Source organism: Eschrichtius robustus, chromosome 17 (assembly GCF_028021215.1).
Source record: "Eschrichtius robustus isolate mEscRob2 chromosome 17, mEscRob2.pri, whole genome shotgun sequence".
Classification (NCBI taxonomy): Eukaryota; Metazoa; Chordata; class Mammalia; order Artiodactyla; family Eschrichtiidae; genus Eschrichtius; species Eschrichtius robustus.
The window spans coordinates 44583152-44604730 of record NC_090840.1 but is presented as its reverse complement, the minus strand read 5'-3'; the positions used below and the strand labels follow the sequence as shown (position 1 = coordinate 44604730).

The 21579-nt window shown below is 40.4% G+C and overlaps 1 protein-coding gene and 1 pseudogene across 6 annotated transcripts in view; one reads left to right on the top strand and one right to left on the bottom strand.

The window, feature by feature from the left end:
- Positions 1–3242: 3242 nt before the first annotated feature.
- CDH17 (cadherin 17) overlaps positions 3243–21579 on the top strand; it is a 76798-nt gene continuing 58461 nt past the window's right edge. For all 6 annotated transcript variants that reach the window (XM_068525657.1, XM_068525656.1, XM_068525659.1 and 3 more), the window contains exons 1-2: positions 3243–3293; positions 8553–8651. In XM_068525657.1, the coding sequence (XP_068381758.1) occupies positions 3243–3293; positions 8553–8651 (150 nt within the window). The remainder of the gene's footprint in view (positions 3294–8552; positions 8652–21579) is intronic.
- Positions 13711–14662, bottom strand: LOC137751608 (uncharacterized; annotated as a pseudogene).

The window sequence follows — 21579 nt, the reverse complement described above, 5'->3', positions numbered from 1 at the left end:
TGAGAGGTTAAAAAAATATAATTTTTTTTATAAGTTTATTTATTTATTTATTTATTTATTTATTTGGCTGTGTTGGGTCTTCGTTTCTGTGCGAGGGCTCTCTCTAGTTGCGGCAAGCGGGGGCCACTCTTCATCGCGGTGCATGGGCCTCTCACTATCGCGGCCTCTCTTGTTGCGGAGCACAGGCTCCGGACGCGCAGGCTCAGTAGTTGTGGCTCACGGGCCCAGTTGCTCCGCGGCATGTGGGATCTTCCCAGACCAGGGCTCGAACCCGTGTCCCCTGCATTGGCAGATGGATTCTTAACCACTGCACCACCAGGGAAGCCCCCAAAATATAATTTTAAAATGAGGTCTCTGTCTTGAAGGATTTTGTATTCTAGTAGAGGCAGCAACACAGACATGTAAATACGTGATAAAAAATAAAAGGCAGGCAGGAGGGGCCTTGAGAGGAAGATGTTTCTGGCTGGAAATCAGGGAGATTTCATGAAGGACGTAGGTTCTAGCTCCATGAAGCAGACCCTGTACCCCTTATTTTGTCATCCCCGTTCTTAGCGCAGTATCTGGCACATAATAGAATTATTAAATTCAGTGATTTTAAAATAAATGAATAAGTTGGTCTTAGATGGTAGGGTATGAGAAGTAAAAGTAGAAGTGAGAAAGGATAATCTCAATCCAGCTTGATTCAGAAAATATCAATTGTCATTTACTCCGGGTGGGGCCCTGTGACGGGTGGGGAGAACAGCCAGTGACAAAGCGTGGAGACAGGGAAGCTCGGTGCAAAGTCCATGGGGTGCTCAGCATTACTGGGTGTGGTGGGTGTGGGAGATAAGGCCAGAAGAGTAAAGTGGGAACAGCATTTAAAGGATCTTGAGGGACTTCCCTGGTGGCATAGTGGTTGGGAACCCGCCTGCCAATGCAGGGGACACGGGTTCCAGCCCTGGTCCAGGAGGATCCCACGTGCCACGGAGCAACTAAGGCCGTGCGCCACAACTACTGAGCCTGAGCTCTAGAGCCCGCGGGCCGCAACTGCTGAGGCCTGTGCGCCTGGAGCCCGTGCTCCGCAACGGGGATGACGGGCCACAGCGGTGAGAAGCCCGCGCGCCGCATTGAAGAGTAGCCCCCACCCGCTGCAACTAGAGAAGACCCACGTGCAGCAGCGAAGACCCAATGCAGCCCCCCCCCAAAAAATAAAAATAAATAAATAAAAGTTCTTGAACGCTGAGGGGTTTGAGGAGAAAGATCCTCAAATGTGTCATTATTGTCTGTATTTTTACATAAGCAAATATTGGTTGATAGCTGATCATGTTTATTTGGCTAATATAAAAAAAGACTAGTTAGACTTAAGAATACCAATTTATTCATTTAGATACATTTCATATTGCAATATGCTAGAACCTGAGATTGTTATTTGTTTCTGTGTGTTTCCAAACCCCGTGAGCAGTCTAAAGCAGCAGAAAAATGTCTTGTTTGTGTTTGACAAGGAGCCAATTCTAAAATGATGTTTGGACACATAGACCAGACTAATTCTGTTGCAAAAGCTCATTTCTAAGTATTCACAAAATTTACAGATCTAATTGCATTGAAGGGGTGTAGTCCTAGCTCTTCCTTAAAATAGCTGTAGATCCTTGGGACAAGTTGCTTCATTTATATAGCATGTACAAGCAATATGTACATTTTATACGTCTCTACATCTCTACACCTACAGCTACGTCTCTTCGGCTATCACACTGTGTAGAGTATAGCAGAAAGACTCGAAAGACTCTTTGGACTTTGGCATCTGACAGATCTGGTTGGAAACACGGCAATATCACTTTCTAGCTATGTGTCTTTAGGTGAATGGCTTAACTTTGAACCTCAATTTCCTCATGTACAAAATAAGAGTAACATTTCCTAACTCATTATGTCTGTGATAAACTCATAAGAGCACTCATTACTGAGCAATTGCTTTATTACTGAGCAATTGCTATGTATTTTCCATTTGAGGAAACTGAGGCACAGAGAGATTAAGTAGTATACCCATAGCCACACAGCTAATGAAAGGCCAAGCTGGGTTTCCGGTCCAGGCTGACTCAGAGTTTACCTTCTCCACCTCTGTCATTCTGTTTGTAAAGGTCCCTCCACTAATCTACCCTATAGAATGATGCTTAATAAATGCTCATTTCTATCTTTATCTCCAGGGGCATTTGTGAAGATAAAATGGGATAGTACTTTGACCTTTTCAAAGTTCAAATATAAGCTATCCAAAAGTAAGGAATTAAACAGTTTCAGGGTCTAAATTTTTAGAGTAGTTAGAATTTTATAACCATTTTCCCATGCGGATTATATTGATGATATAAGTTCAATGTAGAAAACTTTAAAAAATAAAGAAAAAGATAAAGAAATAAACCAAGATCATCCACAATCCCTAGAGGCAATAAAATAAGTGGAATTTTAGTGAAGTGAATGCATTCTTCATTTCCCTGGTTTTTTGTTTTGTTTTGTTTTAGCAGTCCAATATTATGATAGGCAACAACCCTGCTTTACAGGCCATGTGGAAAATTTATCTCAGATCTTAAAATCAGTTAGTCATGACGTGTCTTAGGGTGAAAGTTATAATTTCTGTGAAATACAAAGGCACAAGGAAAAAGGAAAAATAACATTGAACAGAATAGAAGAGGGGCAGAGTTTGGATTTTTATTGGGTGGCTTTTGAAGTAATAAGAAGTACATTTTTTCCTTAGATGTATTGCATAGTTAACAGCAAGGTTTAGAAGAGCAAAGAGGCAGCTGGTGAGGTCTTTGAATGAAGGGTTGTGAACATTCTTGGGTTCTTCCTGCTTGAAGAAGCTCATCTATTTGCAGCTTTGAATCAGCACCACTAAAATTTCAGTATCTAGTTATTGTGGCATTTGCCAAAACATATATCCCACACACATATAATGAGTGAAAATTATACTTATTGCCTATCATTTAAGACTCTTAAATGAAGAAGACTAATAAAGTGAAGCGGTTAGTAAAGATGGAATTAGCACATGCTTGTTTCCGGATGTTGACTTGTAGTTGCTGTGGACAAGGTATCAGGAAGCTTCTGGAAGTCCAGGCTGTTCCACAGAGGAGAGGCTGAACTTCAAGGATGCATTCTACTAGGTTTATAAATGAATATCATCCAATGATCCTTTATGCTTGGAGAAACATGGTTTTAACAGGATGGCAACTAATCAACTTATCTCCGGTTTATTCACAGGAGTTTGAATAGAGAAAACCATGATGTTGCAAGCCCAACTGCACTGCTTGTGTCTCTTTACACTTTACTTGGTAAGAGAAGAGAATGTTCTTTATTTATTTAGTAGAATATTTCCAGTCATCCTTCTACCCCGTACCAGGGAAGCAACGGCTATCATCATTTAAAAAATAGTCTATCAAAATGAACTCATTGCGAACAAAGGACACTTTGCCCCGATGGACTATTTTTGTTGAAACAGCTACAAGTCATATGTCCAACCTTCAACCATAGATGTGCTTTCTCCTCAGCTCTTAAAATCCAATGCCACTTCACAGGCAAGGTTTAAACAAATACATCTACTTAGCTTTAGACCATTGCATACAGCTCAGGGAATCTGGAAAGAAAAGTATACTGATACATGTGTTAGTCTATGTCCCTTAATCATGACTTTTTTTTTTTTTAACTTTGACCATGAGAAATTACCACCAAAATTAAGAAAAGCATTTTCTCCATTTTTGACCCCTCTCTGCTCTGTACTTTTCTTCCCGTATATGGCTTGGAGTTTTCTGACCAAATTTGTGCTTAGTCACTTGTTGAGCTAACCCTATCGACTCGGGCTTCTAGAAGTTGGAGCTGGATGGAAACTGGGGAGACCAGATCTTAACCTCCGGTAGAGACAGGGATGCCGTCTTCACTTTCCTTATTAAGCTCATAAAGGTTATACACTTTCCAAATCTGTTGTATTATGAAGCAAGATTATGGGGAAGCATTTGCTTTCTCCTTAGAAGGAAGCTACTAGATCCTCATACCTCTAATCTTGGTTCCTTTCTTCTAAAACCCAAATATAACATATTGAATTTCAAGTTCCAGAGAGCCCCTGAGAGCCCACACAGTTCAAAATATTTAGAGTGAAATACAGCCAAACTTGTAAACCTACCAGAGCTTTCCCCTTGGGGGGAAAATCTGCAGTTCAAACCTTATGAGCAAGGTGCATCCTCACAGACCTGGGCTTGAAGCTTGTAGCTAAGACTGCCTAAGGACTGGGTCCAACATCCCCACTTGACTTCTCTCCTCCTCCTACCCTCTCAGATGTCCTTTGCTATCTATATTATCTCAGAATGGTGGTGAAGTCAGTGCCTAGTTCAAACTTGGCACTGCTATTGATCAGTGACAAGAACTTGGGTGAGTTACTAAGCTCTGAACCTCAGTTTTCTGCCCTGTGAAATGGGTCTAATAATAGTACTTGCCTTATGTGGCAATTAAATGAGATAATGCATTTATAAAGCCCTTGGATCGATGACTGGCACAGTCTAAGGGCTTGATAAATATTAGCTATTAGTATTACTACCACATTTTAAATATTCAGCATCTACACTCAAATGGACTCTGACCTCCATGAGGAGGACTGTGTTTTAATCATCTTTGCAGCCTCAGCACATAGCACAGTGCCTGGAACAAGTTAGAAATTAAATACATAATTATGGATTTATATTAGGAAACATTAGGAAACAACAGTGAGACCTTAAGAGAGACAGAAGATTCTGTCGCGATAATCTGACATCAGCAGGCTCATCAGCTTCTTGTCTGAGAAGGAGACATGCATTCTTCTTCCTAGATAAAGGATGAAAGTAAGTTTTCCTTTTTCCCTGCTCTCACCCCAGTGGGATTTCTACCTGGAGTAAGAAACACTGCCCAAACTGCTGCTGGCAGCAGGAGCCTTGCCCAGGAGACAGCCACGTGCACAGCTGTCTCTGGGTGAAGGAGGGAGGCTGAGACCTGTGTGCTGGGACTTCAGGGGCATTGGGACAGAGCCATTTCTCTTCTGCCTTCACCGACCCCTATGCCCAGACCCCCTCCTGTGAAGGCTGGAAGTTCCGTTGGAGCTTCTTTCCTTCAGCATGAAGTTTTTTTAATCAGCAGAGGTAGCCATTTAAAGTGATTGCCAGTCATTTATTCTATACTATGAATGGCTCTCCTGTCCTTTCCTGAGAACTGGTTCTCATAGGGGGTTAGAAACACTGCATGAATATATTGTAAGGGCACTGATGAGAGGGTTTGGGAAAGAGTGCTGAGTAGGGAGGCAGGGAAATCAAGGAGAAGCCAACTACTTTGGAGTTTTGCCTGGGACTATGCTTCTTCCGGAAGGAAGAAGAGCTGACATACATACTATGTAAACAATGCAGAGCACTCTTGCTGGAAAGTACAATGACGGTGGCTACTAGGCAGGCAGATCTGACAACAGCATGCATCCTTTGCTGGCCTGGAAGGCAGTGGAGCAACATGGTGCAGAGTTGGGGCTTGGTGGTCCAACAGAGCTGGCACCATCCCACAGCAGCACCAATTACATGTGCCTCTGCTGTGGGACTTCTCCAGAGCTTCCCTGATATTGTTGAGGATCAGAAGAAATGATGTGTGTGGAGGGTCTAGTTCCATAGCTGCCATACAGGAAACACTCAAAAATATCAGTTCCATTCTCTTCCTACTTTTCACCTTTTTATGCAAGATGGTGGGTTTTATTCTTCCAACTCTTTTCACAAATTTCCACCATAGCATTCTTCCCAATTATGGATGTATGGCTTGATGACTCATGATGTGCCCATGCATTTTGAAATCTTTATAGCTCAGATAGCCAGGTTAATGGGCAGGAAGAGAGATTTGTTGCCCTGATACGAGAACCCAACCCAACTTTGAACATTGCAGCTGAGACTTATCCTTTATTTCTCATAGGTGAGTCAGCTCGTCCACCTGGGAAAAATGCAGGCTTATTTGTGAGGTTTGCCTGACTAATGTAGTTTTCCTATAGATGCCGTCACTGGTGTGATCAGCTGAAAGATGGACTGCTTGCTGATGTGAGCAGAAAGTTGATGAAACCGTTTGCTGTTAAGCAGTAGCCCCTCAAAAAGCACTGCCCTCGTCCTGTACCAACCATGGCACCCACTTCTTGTGTCCTGCCTTCCAGAGGAACTGATGGAGCTGGAGAAGATGTGGAAAGGAGTGGAAGGGAGGAAGAGCCCCCAGAGGAAAATACACTTTGAGAGGAACTGATGAGCTAGAAGTCTATATAATTATTGTGTCAGTTAAGAATGCTTTTAGCTACAAGCAAATTTAGAGTGTCTCCAGTCAATAGGGATTTATTTTTCTCAGACAACGAGAAGCCTGCCGTGGGCAGTCCCGGGCAGGTTTAGCAGTTCTGTGATGTTATCAGAGATTTGGGCTTCTTTCTCTTTGCTCCACCGTTGTTTGAGCTGGTTTGTCCCCTCGTGGTTTCATGATGGCTGCCACAGCTACAGACATGAGGTCCATTGCTTGAGCAAGAAGAACAGGGCAGATGCCAGCCACATCTGTCTTTCTTAATCAGGAATACAAAATCTTGACCAGAACCATTCCCCCACCTCCACCCAGACACAGCAGACTCCACCTTTTGTTTCGCAAACCAGAACTGGGTCACTTGGTCACCCTCCTAGCAGCAAGGGAGTCTGGGAAAGAGATCACTTGTCTTCCCAAGGGAGAGAGGCTGGCGATGGCTGGGGTCAGCTAACCCAAGGGCCTGACACAACTCTGAGGGAGAGGAGACCAAATTCCAAAGTCCTCTGTATTCTTGTTTGTTACTATTTTTTTTGTTGGACAACCCAGATCAACTTAATCAAGATTCAATGAACCAAGGGATATAGTACAAGACCTTCTTCCCCATGATTTCATCCTAATTGTTTTTGGGTTATTCCCAGTGTTTCTATACGATAAGAGTGTACTAGCTCCTCATAAAGAAATGGAAAATAAATTCTCTTCTCGCCAGTTCTTCTTTCTTTTTTGGTTTTACCTGTCCAGTTCCCCAAACCATTAACTTTCCGTATCATACTTCTGATTCTAACCTATCCCACCCCTGATTCCCATAACAAGTAGGAGACCTAAAGAACCACTCGGGAAGGAGGGGGGACTGGCATCGGTGTGGGTGCTAGATTCTTCGTTCCAGAGGGTGCTCTCTGTGGGGGTTTACGGCTGGCTGTCCCTTCCTGTGTTCTGCCTGCTCCGCTCTGCCTCGCGACTCCCGTTAGTGACCAGTCCTGGTGGGAGACGAAGGGATGGCAGGAACTACTGCTGAATGCACCCTCCTGCACATCCCCATGCTGTCAGCTTCCCACCCCCCCGACCCCCACCCCAGGCTGTCTTGGCTGCTTTTGCTGGTGTGTAGTGGGGGTAGTGGCTAAGAGGGCCGGGTCTGGAGTTGCAGGTTCGAATCCTGCTTCCTGCACTACCTGAGCAAATTTCTTAACCTCTCTGCGTCTCAGTCTAATCACTGGTGAAACAGAGCTGGTAATAATAATCTACCCTGTAGGGTTGTTGTCGGGATTCAATGTGTTTAGGACAAAGCTCAGCATATACTAATTTAGCAAGTGTGAGCTCTTCTTGTTGGGTGCCAGGCAAGCATTGTACTAAACACGTCTACATATTTTTTCCCCTTAAAAGTTCAATTGTCTTTGAGGTGCCTGAACTCTAGTGTGCTGGGAATCTGCCATGGATTTCCTTATAAACCAACAGGAGTGGAATAGAAGGGTTTTAAGAAGCTGGTGTAGGGCTTCCCTGGTGGTGCAGTGGTTAAGAATCCACCAGCCAATGCAGGGGATAGGGGTTCGAGCCCTGGTCCGGGAAGGTCTCACATGTCGCGGAGCAACTAAGCCCGTGCACCACAATTACTGAGCCTGCGCTCTAGAGCCTGCGAGCCACAACTACTGAGCCCACGTGCTGCAACTACTGAAGCCCATGTGCCTAGAGCCCATGCTCTGCAACAGGAGAAGCCACTGCAGTGAGAAGCCCTGGCTCCGCAACGAAGAATAGCCCCTGCTCGCCGCAACTAGAGAAACCCTGTGCACAGCAACGAAGACCCAACGCAGCCAAAAATAAAAAAAATTAAAAAAAAAAGAAGCTTATGTAAAACCGTGTAGAATTTAACAGCATAGTGGCATTGTGGGAAGATCATGAACTTTCCTTCAGTTAGAACCCAGTGTGTGTGCCATGTCAACTGCTTATGGGTTTTACTCTGGGCAAGTAGCTAACCTCTGTGAGCCTCATTTATAAAAAGGGGGTGTTAATTTCTCCCCACAGGGTGATTGCTTGAGTGGTTAAATGAGAAAAGCAGTGCTAGGCTCTAAGCAAACCATTTTGACATAGTAGAGCCTCAACAAATATTAAACCCCTTCCTGCCTGTTTTGACTAGATTTCACACTGTTTTGAGCCCGGTTAGAATCTTAGGTTTCATATATCAGTCCTGGAACCATCAGAAAATCAGCAAGTGACACATATACATTCATAGTAGATGGTGATGCTAATCTTCTTTTTCTTTCTTTTTTTAACAGACAACTGGATATGGCCAAGAGGGAAAGTTTAGTGGACCCCTGAAGCCCATGACCTTTTCTATTTTTGAAGGCCAAGGACCGAGTCAAATCATATTCCAGGTAATGGCTGCTCTTGATCACTGTCATCTTGATTTTGCAGGCTCTCTCAGTGGACTTTCACTCCTTTATCTACTGTACACCCAGAAATAAAATATAGGCATAGTAGATCTCATTACCAAGAATGATTTCAGAAGCTAAGTTAAACACAGAGATGAGTGGCTTCAGTGTTGTAAGACGCTGTACCTGACATCCTCATTCGGACTTCCTCAGTGGTGTCTGGGGCAAGTACTCTCATCTCTGGGGTGGGGACCTTGGTGCCTGTAGACTCCGCCTCTTCCCCCAGGGTGGGAAGGGAAACTGTCTCTGGAGTGGCATGGCCATCTGAGTATCTGTCTCTTCAATGAGCTGGCTGCTTGAAGCATTTGAAGATGAGGGTTCTCTGGATTAGCGCTGGAATGGCCTGCTTTCCTCACCGCCTCCTCTGAGCCCATCCCTGGGCCCTCACCCATGGGTTGGACAAGGCACACTGGGTGGCAGTCATCTCATTTAGTTAGTTAACTGAGAAAAGCATCAGATTGAGGGGTGGACTGCAAGAGACTTCAGCTTTAAGGGCACTGAAATAATCCCGGAAATGTAATGGAGAGAGGGAGAAAAACATACTACAGCACGGACCAGAAATCCCCTGGGGAAGCCTGCTTGGCCTTGGAGTGGCTGAGGATACTTTGATGAGCCTCTGGGTGTGCCCATGATCTCCCATCCCATGCACCGGGGTAGCAACAGAGGGTTGCTAAACTACCATCTAAGGTGGATGCCTTCTGTTAACTGTCCAAGCATTTGTTTTCGGCAGTTCCCGTCCACAGAGGAGAGACTGAAAGCTGCCTCATCCCACCTTCTCTCATTTGGTACCAAATTAGTGCCAAGAGGCTCCATAGTATGAGCTGCTGGGGGTGCACGTGTATCTCTGTGCCCTGCTGTGGGTATTTTAGAGGCTTTGACCTCTGCAGTCAGGGAAGCCGCCACTGAGCGAGCAGCAAATGCTTTGAGAGCTGGAGGCTAATAAGAGAAGAGTGTCCCAGCAAAGGCACAGCTTGGACACCTGTCCTGTGCTGGGAGAGGGCAGGGCATGCCCCGAGTTTTGGCAGAAGGCCAGCAGAGATCCTAAAGAAGAAGGTAGGAGAGGAGGCTGCAGAGACAGGAAGGGTCCTGACCTCTAAGGCTCTTAGATTTTCTCCTCAAAGCAGCGGGCCTGAATCAAGTTTCCATTCAGGGCTACAAACTGGAGGGGGGGCGGGAAACAGAAGAGGTTGCAAAGGAACTGGTTGGGAGTCTATGGCAGGGCTCACACAAGAGGTGATCTCGTTAGCTAACTTTCTTTCCCTTGCCAGGGAGCACTTAGTTATAGATATCTCGCTTACATTAAAAAAATTCTGTTCAAGATGTAGAGAACAAACATATGGACACCAAGGGGGGAAAGGGGGAGTGGGATGAATTGGGAGATTGGGATTGACATATATACACTGATATGTATAAAACAGATAACTGATGAGAACCTACTGTATAGCATAGGGAACTCCACTTTGCTGTACAGTAGAAACTAACACAACATTGTAGAACAACTATACTCCAATAAAAAAAATTCTGTTCATTTGTGTATTTTTATGCTTCATAAGCTGGTAAGAATGCTGTGGGCTAGGCACACGTTCATCTTTTTTTTTGAATTTGATATATTCTTATTTATTTTTATTGGGGTATAGTTGCTTTACAATATTGCGTTAGTTTCTGCTGTACAACAGAGTGAATCAGCTATATGTATACATATATCCCCTCCTTCTTGGACCTCCCCCTCCCATCCCACCCATCTAGGTCACAACAGAGCACCGAGCTGAGCTCCCTGCGCTATATAGCAGGTTCCCACTAGCTATCTATTTTACACATGGTAGTGTATGTATGTCATTCCCAATCTCCCAATTCATCCCACCCCACTATGCCCCTGCCCCGTGTCCACATGTCAGTTCTCTATGTCTGTGTCTCTATTCCTGTGTTGCGAATAGGTTCATCTGTACCGTTTTTCTAAATTCCACATATATGTGTTAAGATACAATATTTATTTTTCTCCTTCTGATTTACTTCACTCTGTATGACAGACTCTAGGTCCATCCACATCTCTACAAATGACCCAGTTTCGTTCCTGATGGTGCCTATTGTTACAAGGCACTATGCTGGGACTGAGGATACAAGATGACCCCAACACCATCCCTGCGCCCAGTGAGCTCATAGGGTAGTAGCTCTACCATTGAGTAATCCATTAACTCAAAATGGATTAAAGACCCAAATGTAAGACCGAAACCATAAAACTCCTAGAAGAACACATAAGCAGAACACTCTTTGATATAAATCACAGGAATATTTTTTGGATCTGTCTCCTAAAGCAAAGGAAATAAAAGCAAAAATAAACAAATGGAAACTAATTAAACTCAAAAGCTTTTGCACAGCAAAGGAAACAATTGACAAAATGAAAAGACAAACTACGGAATGGGAGAAAATGTTTGCAAATGATGTGACTGATAAGAGGTTAATATCAAAAAGATAGAAAGAGATCATACAACTCAACATCAAAAAGCGAACAACCCAATTAAAAAATGGGTAGAAGACCTGAATAGACATTTTTCCAAAGAGGACATGTAGAAGGCCAACAGTCACATGAAAAGATGTTCAACATCATTAATCATCAGAGAAATGCAAGTTAAAACCACAATGAGATATCACCTCACACCTGCCAAATGGCTATCATTAAAAAGAACACAAATAACAAATGTTGGTAAGGATGTGGAGAAAAGGGAACCTTCATGCACTGTTGGTGGGAGTGTAAATTGGTGTAGCCAAGGAAAATAGTGTGGAGCTTTCTCAAAAAGCTAGAAATAGAACTACCATATGACCCAGCAATTCCACTCCTGGGGTATATATCTGAAAAAAACGAAAATACTAATTTGAGAAGATACATTCACCCCAATATTCATAGTAGTATTATTTACAGTTGCCAAGATATGGAAGCAACCTAAGTGTCCATCAATGAATGAATGGATAAAGAAGATATAATATATATATATATACATATATGCACACACACACACACACACACACAATGGAATACTACTCAGCATAAAAAAGAATGAAATTTTGCCATTTGCAACAATGTGGATGGACTTGGGGGGTATTATGCTTAGTGAAATAAGTCAGACAGAGAAAGATAAATACTGAATGATATCACATGTGGAATCTAAAAAATAAAACAAACTAGTGAATATAACAAAAAAGAAAAGACAGATACAGAAAACAGACTAGTTGTTACCAGTGGGGGGAGTGCAGGGGAGAGGGACAAGATAGGAGTAGGGGATTAAGAGGTACAAACCATTATGCATAAAATAAATAAGCTACAAGGATGTCTTGTACAACACAGGGAATACAGCCAGTATTTTGTAGTAACTATTACTGGAATATGACCTTTAAACATTTTGAATCACTATGCTGTACACCTATAATTTATGTAGTATTGTACATCAACTATACTTCAATTTAAAAAAAGGCCAAAATAAAAAGTAGGTTACATAGCAAAAAAATAAAATAAAATCTGGAATATACAACAACAACAAAAAAATAGCATACCATGCTCTCTCCATCTTCTTATGTGGAAATGATGTAGAAAACCCAGCCTTGGTAAGATGTACTTTGGGCTCTTTATTACAGTGGTGGGAAGGAGTTGTCCCAGTTCCCTCATCTGTATCACTTGAAATGTTCTTACCTGAAGTCAGGGAGGCACAAAGCAAGCTTTTTGCCCCATGAGGTTGATCCTTGGGTTATTAACATGTCCTCCAAAAAAGAAAAGAAACAAAGAAAGAAAGAAAGGAAGAAAAAAGAACTAAACACCTACAGACTTCTTTCACTGAGGATTTTCAACTGTCCCCAGCTCTGTACTCTCAGGGGCTTCCAGATCTAAGGATAGTATGATACATATCTCAGATACGTAATTTTTTTTCTTTTTTCTTTTTTTTGCTTCAAAGGAGTAATTTTATTTTATACTTCTCCCCATTTTTTAGTTACTTAGTACTTGATTTTTAAAACTGCACATTAAAAAAATGGTTACTTAAAAAATGAGAGTTGAATACAGGACTTTGGAATAAAGAGGTCAGGAATACCAAATAAATTGAGTCCGTTTTTAGTTTTGTTCATAATAATTAAAGATGATTCAGCAACGATGGCCATTTTACGCAGCTCATTCAGGAGGGCTTCTGGTACATGCAAGTGCATGAACTTGATACAGAGGAGGATTTCACGAAGTTTTAATGACGACTAGAAATATCATAAGGTGACTATGGACGATCTATAAACACCTGTTGTTGTCACTGGACAGAGAAGGCTTCCAGTTTTCCAGTTCACAGCTGGAACCAAGCTCTTGGATCTTCCACTCGTCTTCACCGGCCAAAGGAAAACTTTGTAATGGCTGATATTTTTTCCTTACAATTTCAATGAAGCCTTAGATTGGATCACATGAAAATGCCTCTGCGTATCTTCCAGAACTCCCCAATACCTTCCTTAATAGCATATTCAGCACAGTTCTTGCACTCTTGGGGTGTAAATCCAATTAATGCTCTCCCTGTAGTACCAATTCCCCGATCACTAGTCAATTTTTTAACTTGAGCTTCTATGTAATGAGGAGATGCATAATAAAAATGGTCCCCAAGGACACTGTAAGCCATGTATTGAGAGCCTTCTGAGGTTTATGTAACTTCTTGATCTTCAAAACTCTCTACATTGCAAGCTATCTCCATTTTCCCTTCGTGAGGAAAAGCCATCGTTTGGACGCCCTTCAGTCCATTCACATTTGAGCCCCGAATGGCACTAGCGATCTCTTTTCCCAGAGCCAAGTCTTGAGAATCTATGGTAACATTGCAGTTCATCACATACGGGCTAGCTACGATCGATGCCTGATGTGAAAGTTTGTTTCTCAGTTTGAGGTTTCGCTCAGCTCCTGCCTCCCGCAGATTGGCTCTCGGCTGCTCTAGCGGCGGCATGAATCTCCTCACGGCAAAGCTGAAATTCCAATTTTATTCCAACGCAACTGTCACAACGCCCTGAAGCAAGCTGTTAAACCACATCTTCGGGCAGGTGCAGCTCCCAGGTCAGGTTTAAGAGCACTGAAATCCCTCCTTGTGAACCAGCCCAGTTGCTTCCTTCTCTGGACAAGAGTGCGCTTCTCAGGCAGGTCAGCCTCACCAAAGAGAAACACACTGCAGCCAGGAACACGCTGGACCAGACTCTCAGCAAGGCTTCTGGCCACAGCTCCACACTCTTCCACTCCAACACCAGAGAGAGGGTAAATGGGAATCAGGTCCACTGCTCCCAGGCAAGGATGGATCCCCTCTTGAACCTCCATATCAATTGACTGGAAGGCCTCCAGGCAGGCAGCCAGAAGGGAATTGCCTAACTCAGCAAGAGAAGCTGCTATTGTAGTGACTGATCTGTTGCACTCTTGATCAGAAAATATATTGAGCACTGAGACCTCAGGATGTTTCTGTCCATTTTTTTTCAAGAAAAGCTGCTTTTGCTGCGTTCTCACCAATGTATTTTCTTCTGGCTTCTGAAATGTTTCATAAACAGGCAGCCAAACGGAGCCCCAGTCTGTGTCCTGCGCACACACCACCGTTGGCACTTTCAGGGCGGCAGAGGCTCTCCGAGGAGGCCGTATAGTGCGAGGTCTGGGCAGACACCGGCGCTGGGACCCCCTGCGCGGTCCCGCCCAGGTTCTGGTGTGGAGTGGCCCAGACCCACGTGGGCCGAAGGGTAACCCGAGGGACTCGCTGAGGGCCCCGGGAGACTCCAGCAGGGGGATCAGCGTCCGCGGGCGGCGGGGCCCAGAGCGAGGGGCGGCCGGCGGCGGCGCTGCCCCGGGCCCGCCTCCAGCCTGCGACCACGCCGGCAGCTCCGCGGTTTGGGGGGACCCACCTGCGGGGGCGGAGGACGTCGCGATAGGACGACCTCTTTTTTCTTTGTGTGAGATATAGCTTATGTATCATAAGATCTACCCTTTTAAAATGTCCAATTCAGTGGTTTTTAATATATCACAAAAATGTACAACCATCACCACTATCTGATCCCAGAACACTTTCACCAGACTCAAAGAAACCCTGTACCAACTAGCAGTCACTCCCTGTTCTCCTCTCCTCCCAGCCCCCGGCAAACACTAATCGACTTGCAGTCTCTAGAGATTTCCTTTATAGACATTTCATATAAATGGAATCATGTAACATGTGACCCTATGTGTATAATTTCTTTTACTTAGCGTAATGTTTTCAAGGTTCATCCATATTGTAGCAGGTATTAGTACTTCGTTCCTTTTTTTTATGGCTGATTAATATTCCAATGTATGAATATAATACGTTTTGAATATCCAGTTATCATTTGATGGACATTTATGGCTATTATAAATAATGCTATTGTGGACATTCATGTACAGTTTTTGTGAGGATATATGTTTTCCATTCTCTTGGATATATACCTAGGAGTAAAATTTCTGGGACATAGTTAATTCAATTTTTAACTTTTTAAATAACTGCAAAACTGTTCTGCAAAACAACTGAACCATTTTACATTCCCACCAGCATTGTGTAAGTGTTCTGATTTCTCCACATCCTTGCCAACACTTGTTACTTATCTGTTTCTTTATTGTAATGATAGCTATCCTAGTGGAGTAAAGTAATATTTCTCTGTGGTTTGGGTTTGCATTTCCCTAATGACTAATGTTAATATCTTTTAATGTGCTTATTGGCTATTTGTATATCTTCTTTGGAGAACTGTCTGTTCAAATCCTTTACCTCTTTTTAAATTGAATTATTTGTTTTTTATTGTTGTAAGAACCCTTTATATATTCTGCATAAAATTCCTTATCATACACATGATTTGCAAATATTTTCTCACATTCTATAGGTTACTTTTCACTTTCTTGATAGTTCATTTGAAGCACAAAAGCTTTTAATTTTGATGAAGTTCAATTTATTTTCTTTTTTGTTTGTGCTTTTGCTATAATATCTAAAAACCTATTGCCTCATCCAGAGTCACAAAGATTTATGCCTGTGTTTTCTTCTCAGTTTTAGAGTTTTAACTCCTAACATTTAGGCCTTTGGTCTATTTTTAGTTAATTTTTGTGCATGATACGAGAGGTAGGGATCTAACTTCATTCTTTTGCATGTGGATATCCAGTTGTTCCAGCACCATTTGTTGAAAACACTATTTTTTCCCCATTGAATTATCTTAGCACCTTTGTCAGAAATTAATTTGACCATAAATACAAAAGTTTATTTCTGTACTCCTGATTTTGAATCCATTGATCTATATGTCTGTCCTTATGCCAGTTCCACACTCTCTAGAATACTGTAGCTTTGTAGTAGATTTTGAAATCGGGCAGTGTTAAGTCTCCCAACTTTGTTCTTCTTTTTCAAGATTGTTTTGGTTATTCTGGGCCTTATACATTTTTATATAAATTTTAGGATCATCGTGTCAATTCTACAAACAAGACAAAAGTAATTTTGATAGGGATTGTGTTGAATTAGTATCTCAACTTGGAGAATAGTACTATCTTAACAATATTAAGTTTTTCAAGTTTTGAGCATGGGATGTTTTTCCATTTATTTAGATCTTCTTTAATTTCTTTCAACAATGTTTCATAGTTTTCAGTTTACAAATCTTGTATTTCTTTGGTTAAATTTATTCTGAAGTATGTTATTCCTTTTAATCCTATTGTAAATGGAATTGTTTTCTTAACATCATTTTCAGATTTCTTTTTGCTAGTGTATAGAAATACAGTTGATTTTTTTTGTATATTGATCTTTTATCTTGCAACCTTACTGGACTTGTTTATTTGCTGTAAAACTTTTTTAGATTCCTTAGGATTTTCCATATGTAAGATCATGTCATCTGTGAATAGAGATACTTTTACTCATTTCTTTCCAATCTGGATGACTTTTATTTCTTTCTCTTGCCTAGGATTTCAAGTACAATGTTATATAGAAGTGACAAAATTGGGCATCATTATCTTGTTCCTGGTCATATAGGGAAAGCTTTCAGTCTTTCACCATTATGTATAATATTAGCTGTGGGTTTTTCTTAGGTACCATTTATCAGGTTGAGGAATTTACCTTCTATTCCTACTTTCTTTTTTTTTAAATTTATTTTTATTTTTATTCTTTTAAACATCTGTATTGGAGTATAATTGCTTTACAATGGTGTGTAAGTTTCTGCTTTATAACAAAGTGAATCAGTTATACATATACATATGTTCCCATATCTCTTCCCTTTTGCATCTCCCTCCTTCCCTTTGCCAGTGGTAGTTTGATAGGGATTGCATTGAATCTGTAGATTGCTTTGGGTAATAGAGTCATTTTCACAATGTTGATTCTTCCAATCCAAGAACATGGTATATCTCTCCATCTATTGGTATCATCTTTAATTTCTTTCATCAGTGTCTTATAATTTTCTGCATATAGGTCTTTTGTCTCCTTAGGTAGGTTTATTCCTAGATATTTTATTCTTTTTGTTGCAATGGTAAATGGGAGTGTTTTCTTAATTTCACTTTCAGATTTTTCATCATTAGTGTAGAGGAATGCAAGAGATTTCTGTGCATTAATTTTGTATCCTACTACTTTATCAAATTCATTGATTAGCTCTAGTAGTTTTCTGGTAGCATCTTTAGGATTCTCTATGTATAGTATCATGTCATCTGCAAACAGTGACAGCTTTACTTCTTCTTTTCCGATTTGGATTCCTTTTATTTCTTTTTCTTTTCTGATTGCTGTGGCTAAAACTTCCAAATGTTGAATAATAGTGGTGAGAGTGGGCAACTTTGTCTTGTTCCTGATCTTAGTGGAAATGGTTGCAGTTTTTCACCATTGAGGACGATGTTGGCTGTGGGTTTGTCATATATGGCCTTTATTATGTTGAGGAAAGTTCCTTCTATGCCTATTTTCTGCAGGGCTTTTATCATAAATGGGTGTTGAATTTTGTCGAAAGCTTTCTCTGCATCTATTGAGATGATCATATGGTTTTTCTCCTTCAATTTGTTAATATGGTGTATCACATTGATTGATTTGCGTATATTGAAGAATCCTTGCATTCCTGGGATAAACCCCACTTGATCATGGTGTATGATCCTTTTAATGTGCTGTTGGATTCTGTTTGCTAGTATTTTGTTGAGGATTTTTGCATCTATGTTCATCAGTGATATTGGCCTGTAGTTTTCTTTCTTTGTAACATATTTGTCTGATTTTGGTATCAGGGTGATGGTGGCCTCATAGAATGAGTTTGGGAGTGTTCCTCCCTCTGCAATATTTTGGAAGAGTTTGAGAAGGATAGGTGTTAGCTCTTCTCTAAATGTTTGACAGAATTCGCCTGTGAAGCCATCTGGTCCTGGGTTTTTGTTTGTTGGAAGATTTTTAATCACAGTTTCAATTTCAGTGTTTGTGATTGATCTGTTCATATTTTCTATTTTTTCCTGGTTCAGTCTCGGCAGGTTGTGCATTTCTAAGAATTTGTCCATTTCTTCCAGGTTGTCCATTTTATTGGCATAGAGTTGCTTGTAGCAATCTCTCATGATCATTTGTATTTCTGCAGTGACAGTTGTTACTTCCCCTTTTTCATTTCTAATTCTATTGATTTGAGTCTTCTCCCTTTTTTTCTTGATGAGTCTGGCTAATGGTTTATCAATTTTGTTTATCTTCTCAAAGAACCAGCTTTTAGTTTTATTGATCTTTGCTATCGTTTCCTTCATTTCTTTTTCATTTATTTCTGATGTGATCTATATGATTTCTTTCCTTCTGCTAACTTTGGGGTTTTTTTGTTCTTCTTTCTCTAATTGCTTAAGTGCAAGGTTAGGTTGTTTGTTTGAGATGTTTCCTGTTTATTAAGGTAGGATTGTATTGCTATAAACTTCCCTCTTAGAATTGCTTTTGCTGCATCCCATAGGTTTTGGGTTGTCGTGTCTCCATTGTCATTTGTTTCTAGGTATTTTTTTATTTCCTCTTTGATTTCTTCAGTGATCACTTCGTTATTAAGTAGTGTATCATTTAGCCTCCATGTGTTTGTATTTTTTACAGATCTTTTCCTGTAATTGATATCTAGTCTCATAGTGTTGTGGTCAGAAAAGATACTTGATACGATTTCAATTTTCTTAAATTTACCAAGGCTTGATTTGTGACCCAAGATGTGATCTATCCTGGAGAATGTTCCATGAGCACTTGAGAAAAATGTGTATTCTGTTGTTTTTGGGTGGAATGTCCTATAAATATCAATTAAGTCCATCTTGTTTAATGTATCATTTAAAGCTCGTGTTTCCTTATTTATTTTCATCTTGGGTGATCTGTCCATTGGTGAAAGTGGGGTGTTAAAATCCCCTACTATGATTGTGTTACTGTCGATTTCCCCTTTTATGGCTGTTAGTATTTGCCTTATGTATTGAGGTGTTCCTATGTTGGGTGCATAAATATTTACAATTGTTATATCTACTTCTTAGATTGATCCCTTGATCATTATGTAGTGTCCTTCTTTGTCTCCTGTAATAGTCTTTATTTTAAAGTCGATTTTGTCTGATATGAGAACTGCTACTCCAGCTTTCTTTTGATTTCCATTTGCATGGAATATCTTTTTCCATCCCCTCACTTTCAGTCTGTATGTGTCCCTAGGTCTGAAGTGGGTTTCTTGTAGACAGCATATATACGGGTCTTGTTTTTGTATCCATTCAGCCAGTCTGTGTCTTGTGGTAGGAGCATTTAATGCATTTACATTTAAGGTAATTATCTATTCCTACTTTGTTGTGTATTTTTTTATCATGAAAGGATGCTGGATTTTGTCAAATGATTTTCTGCCTCTATAGAGATACTCATCTGGTTTTGTCCTTTATTCTATTAATATGGGGTATTAAATTAATTGATTTTCATATGTTGAACCAGTCTTGTATTCTGAGATAAATTCCACTTGGTCATGATATGTAATTCTTTTTATACGTTGCAGGATTCAGTTTGCTAGTACTCTGTTGAAAACTTTTGCGTCTATATTTATGAGATATTGCTCTGTAGTTTTATTGTGTTATTTTTTTTCCTGTTTTGCATATAAGGATGACACTGGCCTCATAGAATAAGTTGGGAAGTATTCCATACTCTTCTACTTTTTGGAAGCATTTGTGAATGTTTGATGTTAATTCTCCCATACTTGTTAGGTAGAATTCACCAGTGAAGTTACCTGGTCCTGGACTTTCCTTTGTGGGAATTTTTTTGATTACTAACTCAAGCTCCTTACTTGTTATAGTTCTATTCAGACTTTCTACTTATTCTTTGGTCAATTTTGGTAGTTTTTATCTAAGAATTCATCCATTTCACTTAGGTTGTCTGATTTGTGGGAAAACAATTGCTTATAGTATTCTATTTCATCCTTTTTATCTCTGTAAATTTGGTAGTACTGTCCCCTCTTACATTCCTGATTTTAGTTGTTTGATTCTTGTGTTTTTTAAAAATATATTTATTTGTTTATTTATTTATTTTGGCTGTGCTGGGTCTTAGTTTTGGCACGTGGGATCTTTTTTTTTTAGTTGCGGTGTGCGGGCTTCTTAGTTGCGGCATGTGGACTTCTTAGTAGTGGCATGCATGCAAGATCTAATTCCCTGACCAGGGATCAAATCCAGGCCCTCTGCATTGGAAGCAGGGAGTCTTACCCACTGGACCACCAGGGAAGTCCCTCTTGTGTCTATTTTTTTCTTGGTAAGTCCAGTTGAAGATTTGTCCATTTTGTTGATCTTTTCAAAAGACCAACTTTTGGTTTTGCTGATTTTCTCCTTTGTTTTTGTATTCTCCATTTTATTGATTTCCACTCTAATCTTTATTTCCTTCTGCTTGCTTTAGGTTAGTTTATTAATCTTCTTCTAGCCTCTTAAGGTAGAAGATTATTGATTTGAGATTTTCTTCTTTTATAGGCATTTACAGCTATAGATTTGCCTCCATGTACTGCTTAATCTGTATCCCATAGAGTTTGGTATGCTGTGTTTTCATTTTCATTCATCTAAAAGTATATTCTAATTTCCCTTTTAATTTCCTCTTTGACCTATTGGTTATTAGAGTGTATTGTTATTTCCATATATTTGTGGTTTTCCTACATTTCCTGCTATTTGGTTTTAGTTTCTCCATTGTGGTTAGAGAACATATTTTGTATGATTTCAATGTTTTAAATTTACTGAGACTTGTTTTGTGATCTATCATATGATCTAGCCTGGAGAATGTTTAATGTATATTTAAGAAGAATGTGTGTTAGGATTTTGTTGGATGGAGTGTTCCATAGATGTCTGTTAGCTTCTAGTTGGTTTATAGTGTTGTTCAAGTCTTCTATTTTCTTGTTGATCTTCTGTCTGTTTGTTATATTCATTATTGAAAGTGAAGTTTTCGAGTCACCAACTATTATTGTTGAATTGTATATTTTATCTTCAATTCTGTCAGTTTTTGCTTCATGTATTTTGGGGTCTGTTGGTAGGTGCATATATGTTTATAATTGTTATAGAATCTTGATGGATTGACACTTGTATCAGTATAGAATATCCTTTTTTTCTCTAGTAATAATTTTTATCTTAAAGTTTGTTTGTTCTAATAGTAGTATAGTTTAATTTCACCCTCATTTTGAAGGATAGTTTTGTTGCATATACAATTCTTAGTTGGCAGTCTTTTTCTTTCAGCACTTTGAATATGTCATTTCACTGTCTTCTGGCCTCCATGAGAAATCAGCTGTTCAGTTTATTGAGGATCCTTTGTATGTGATGAGTCTCTGCACTGCCAAATTCTCTTTTTGGTTTTTTTTTAAATAAATTTATTTATTTTTATTTATTTATTTTTGGTTGCATTTGTTCTCTGTTGCTGCACGAGGGCTTCCTCTAGTTGCGGTGAGTGGGGGCTACTCTTCGTTG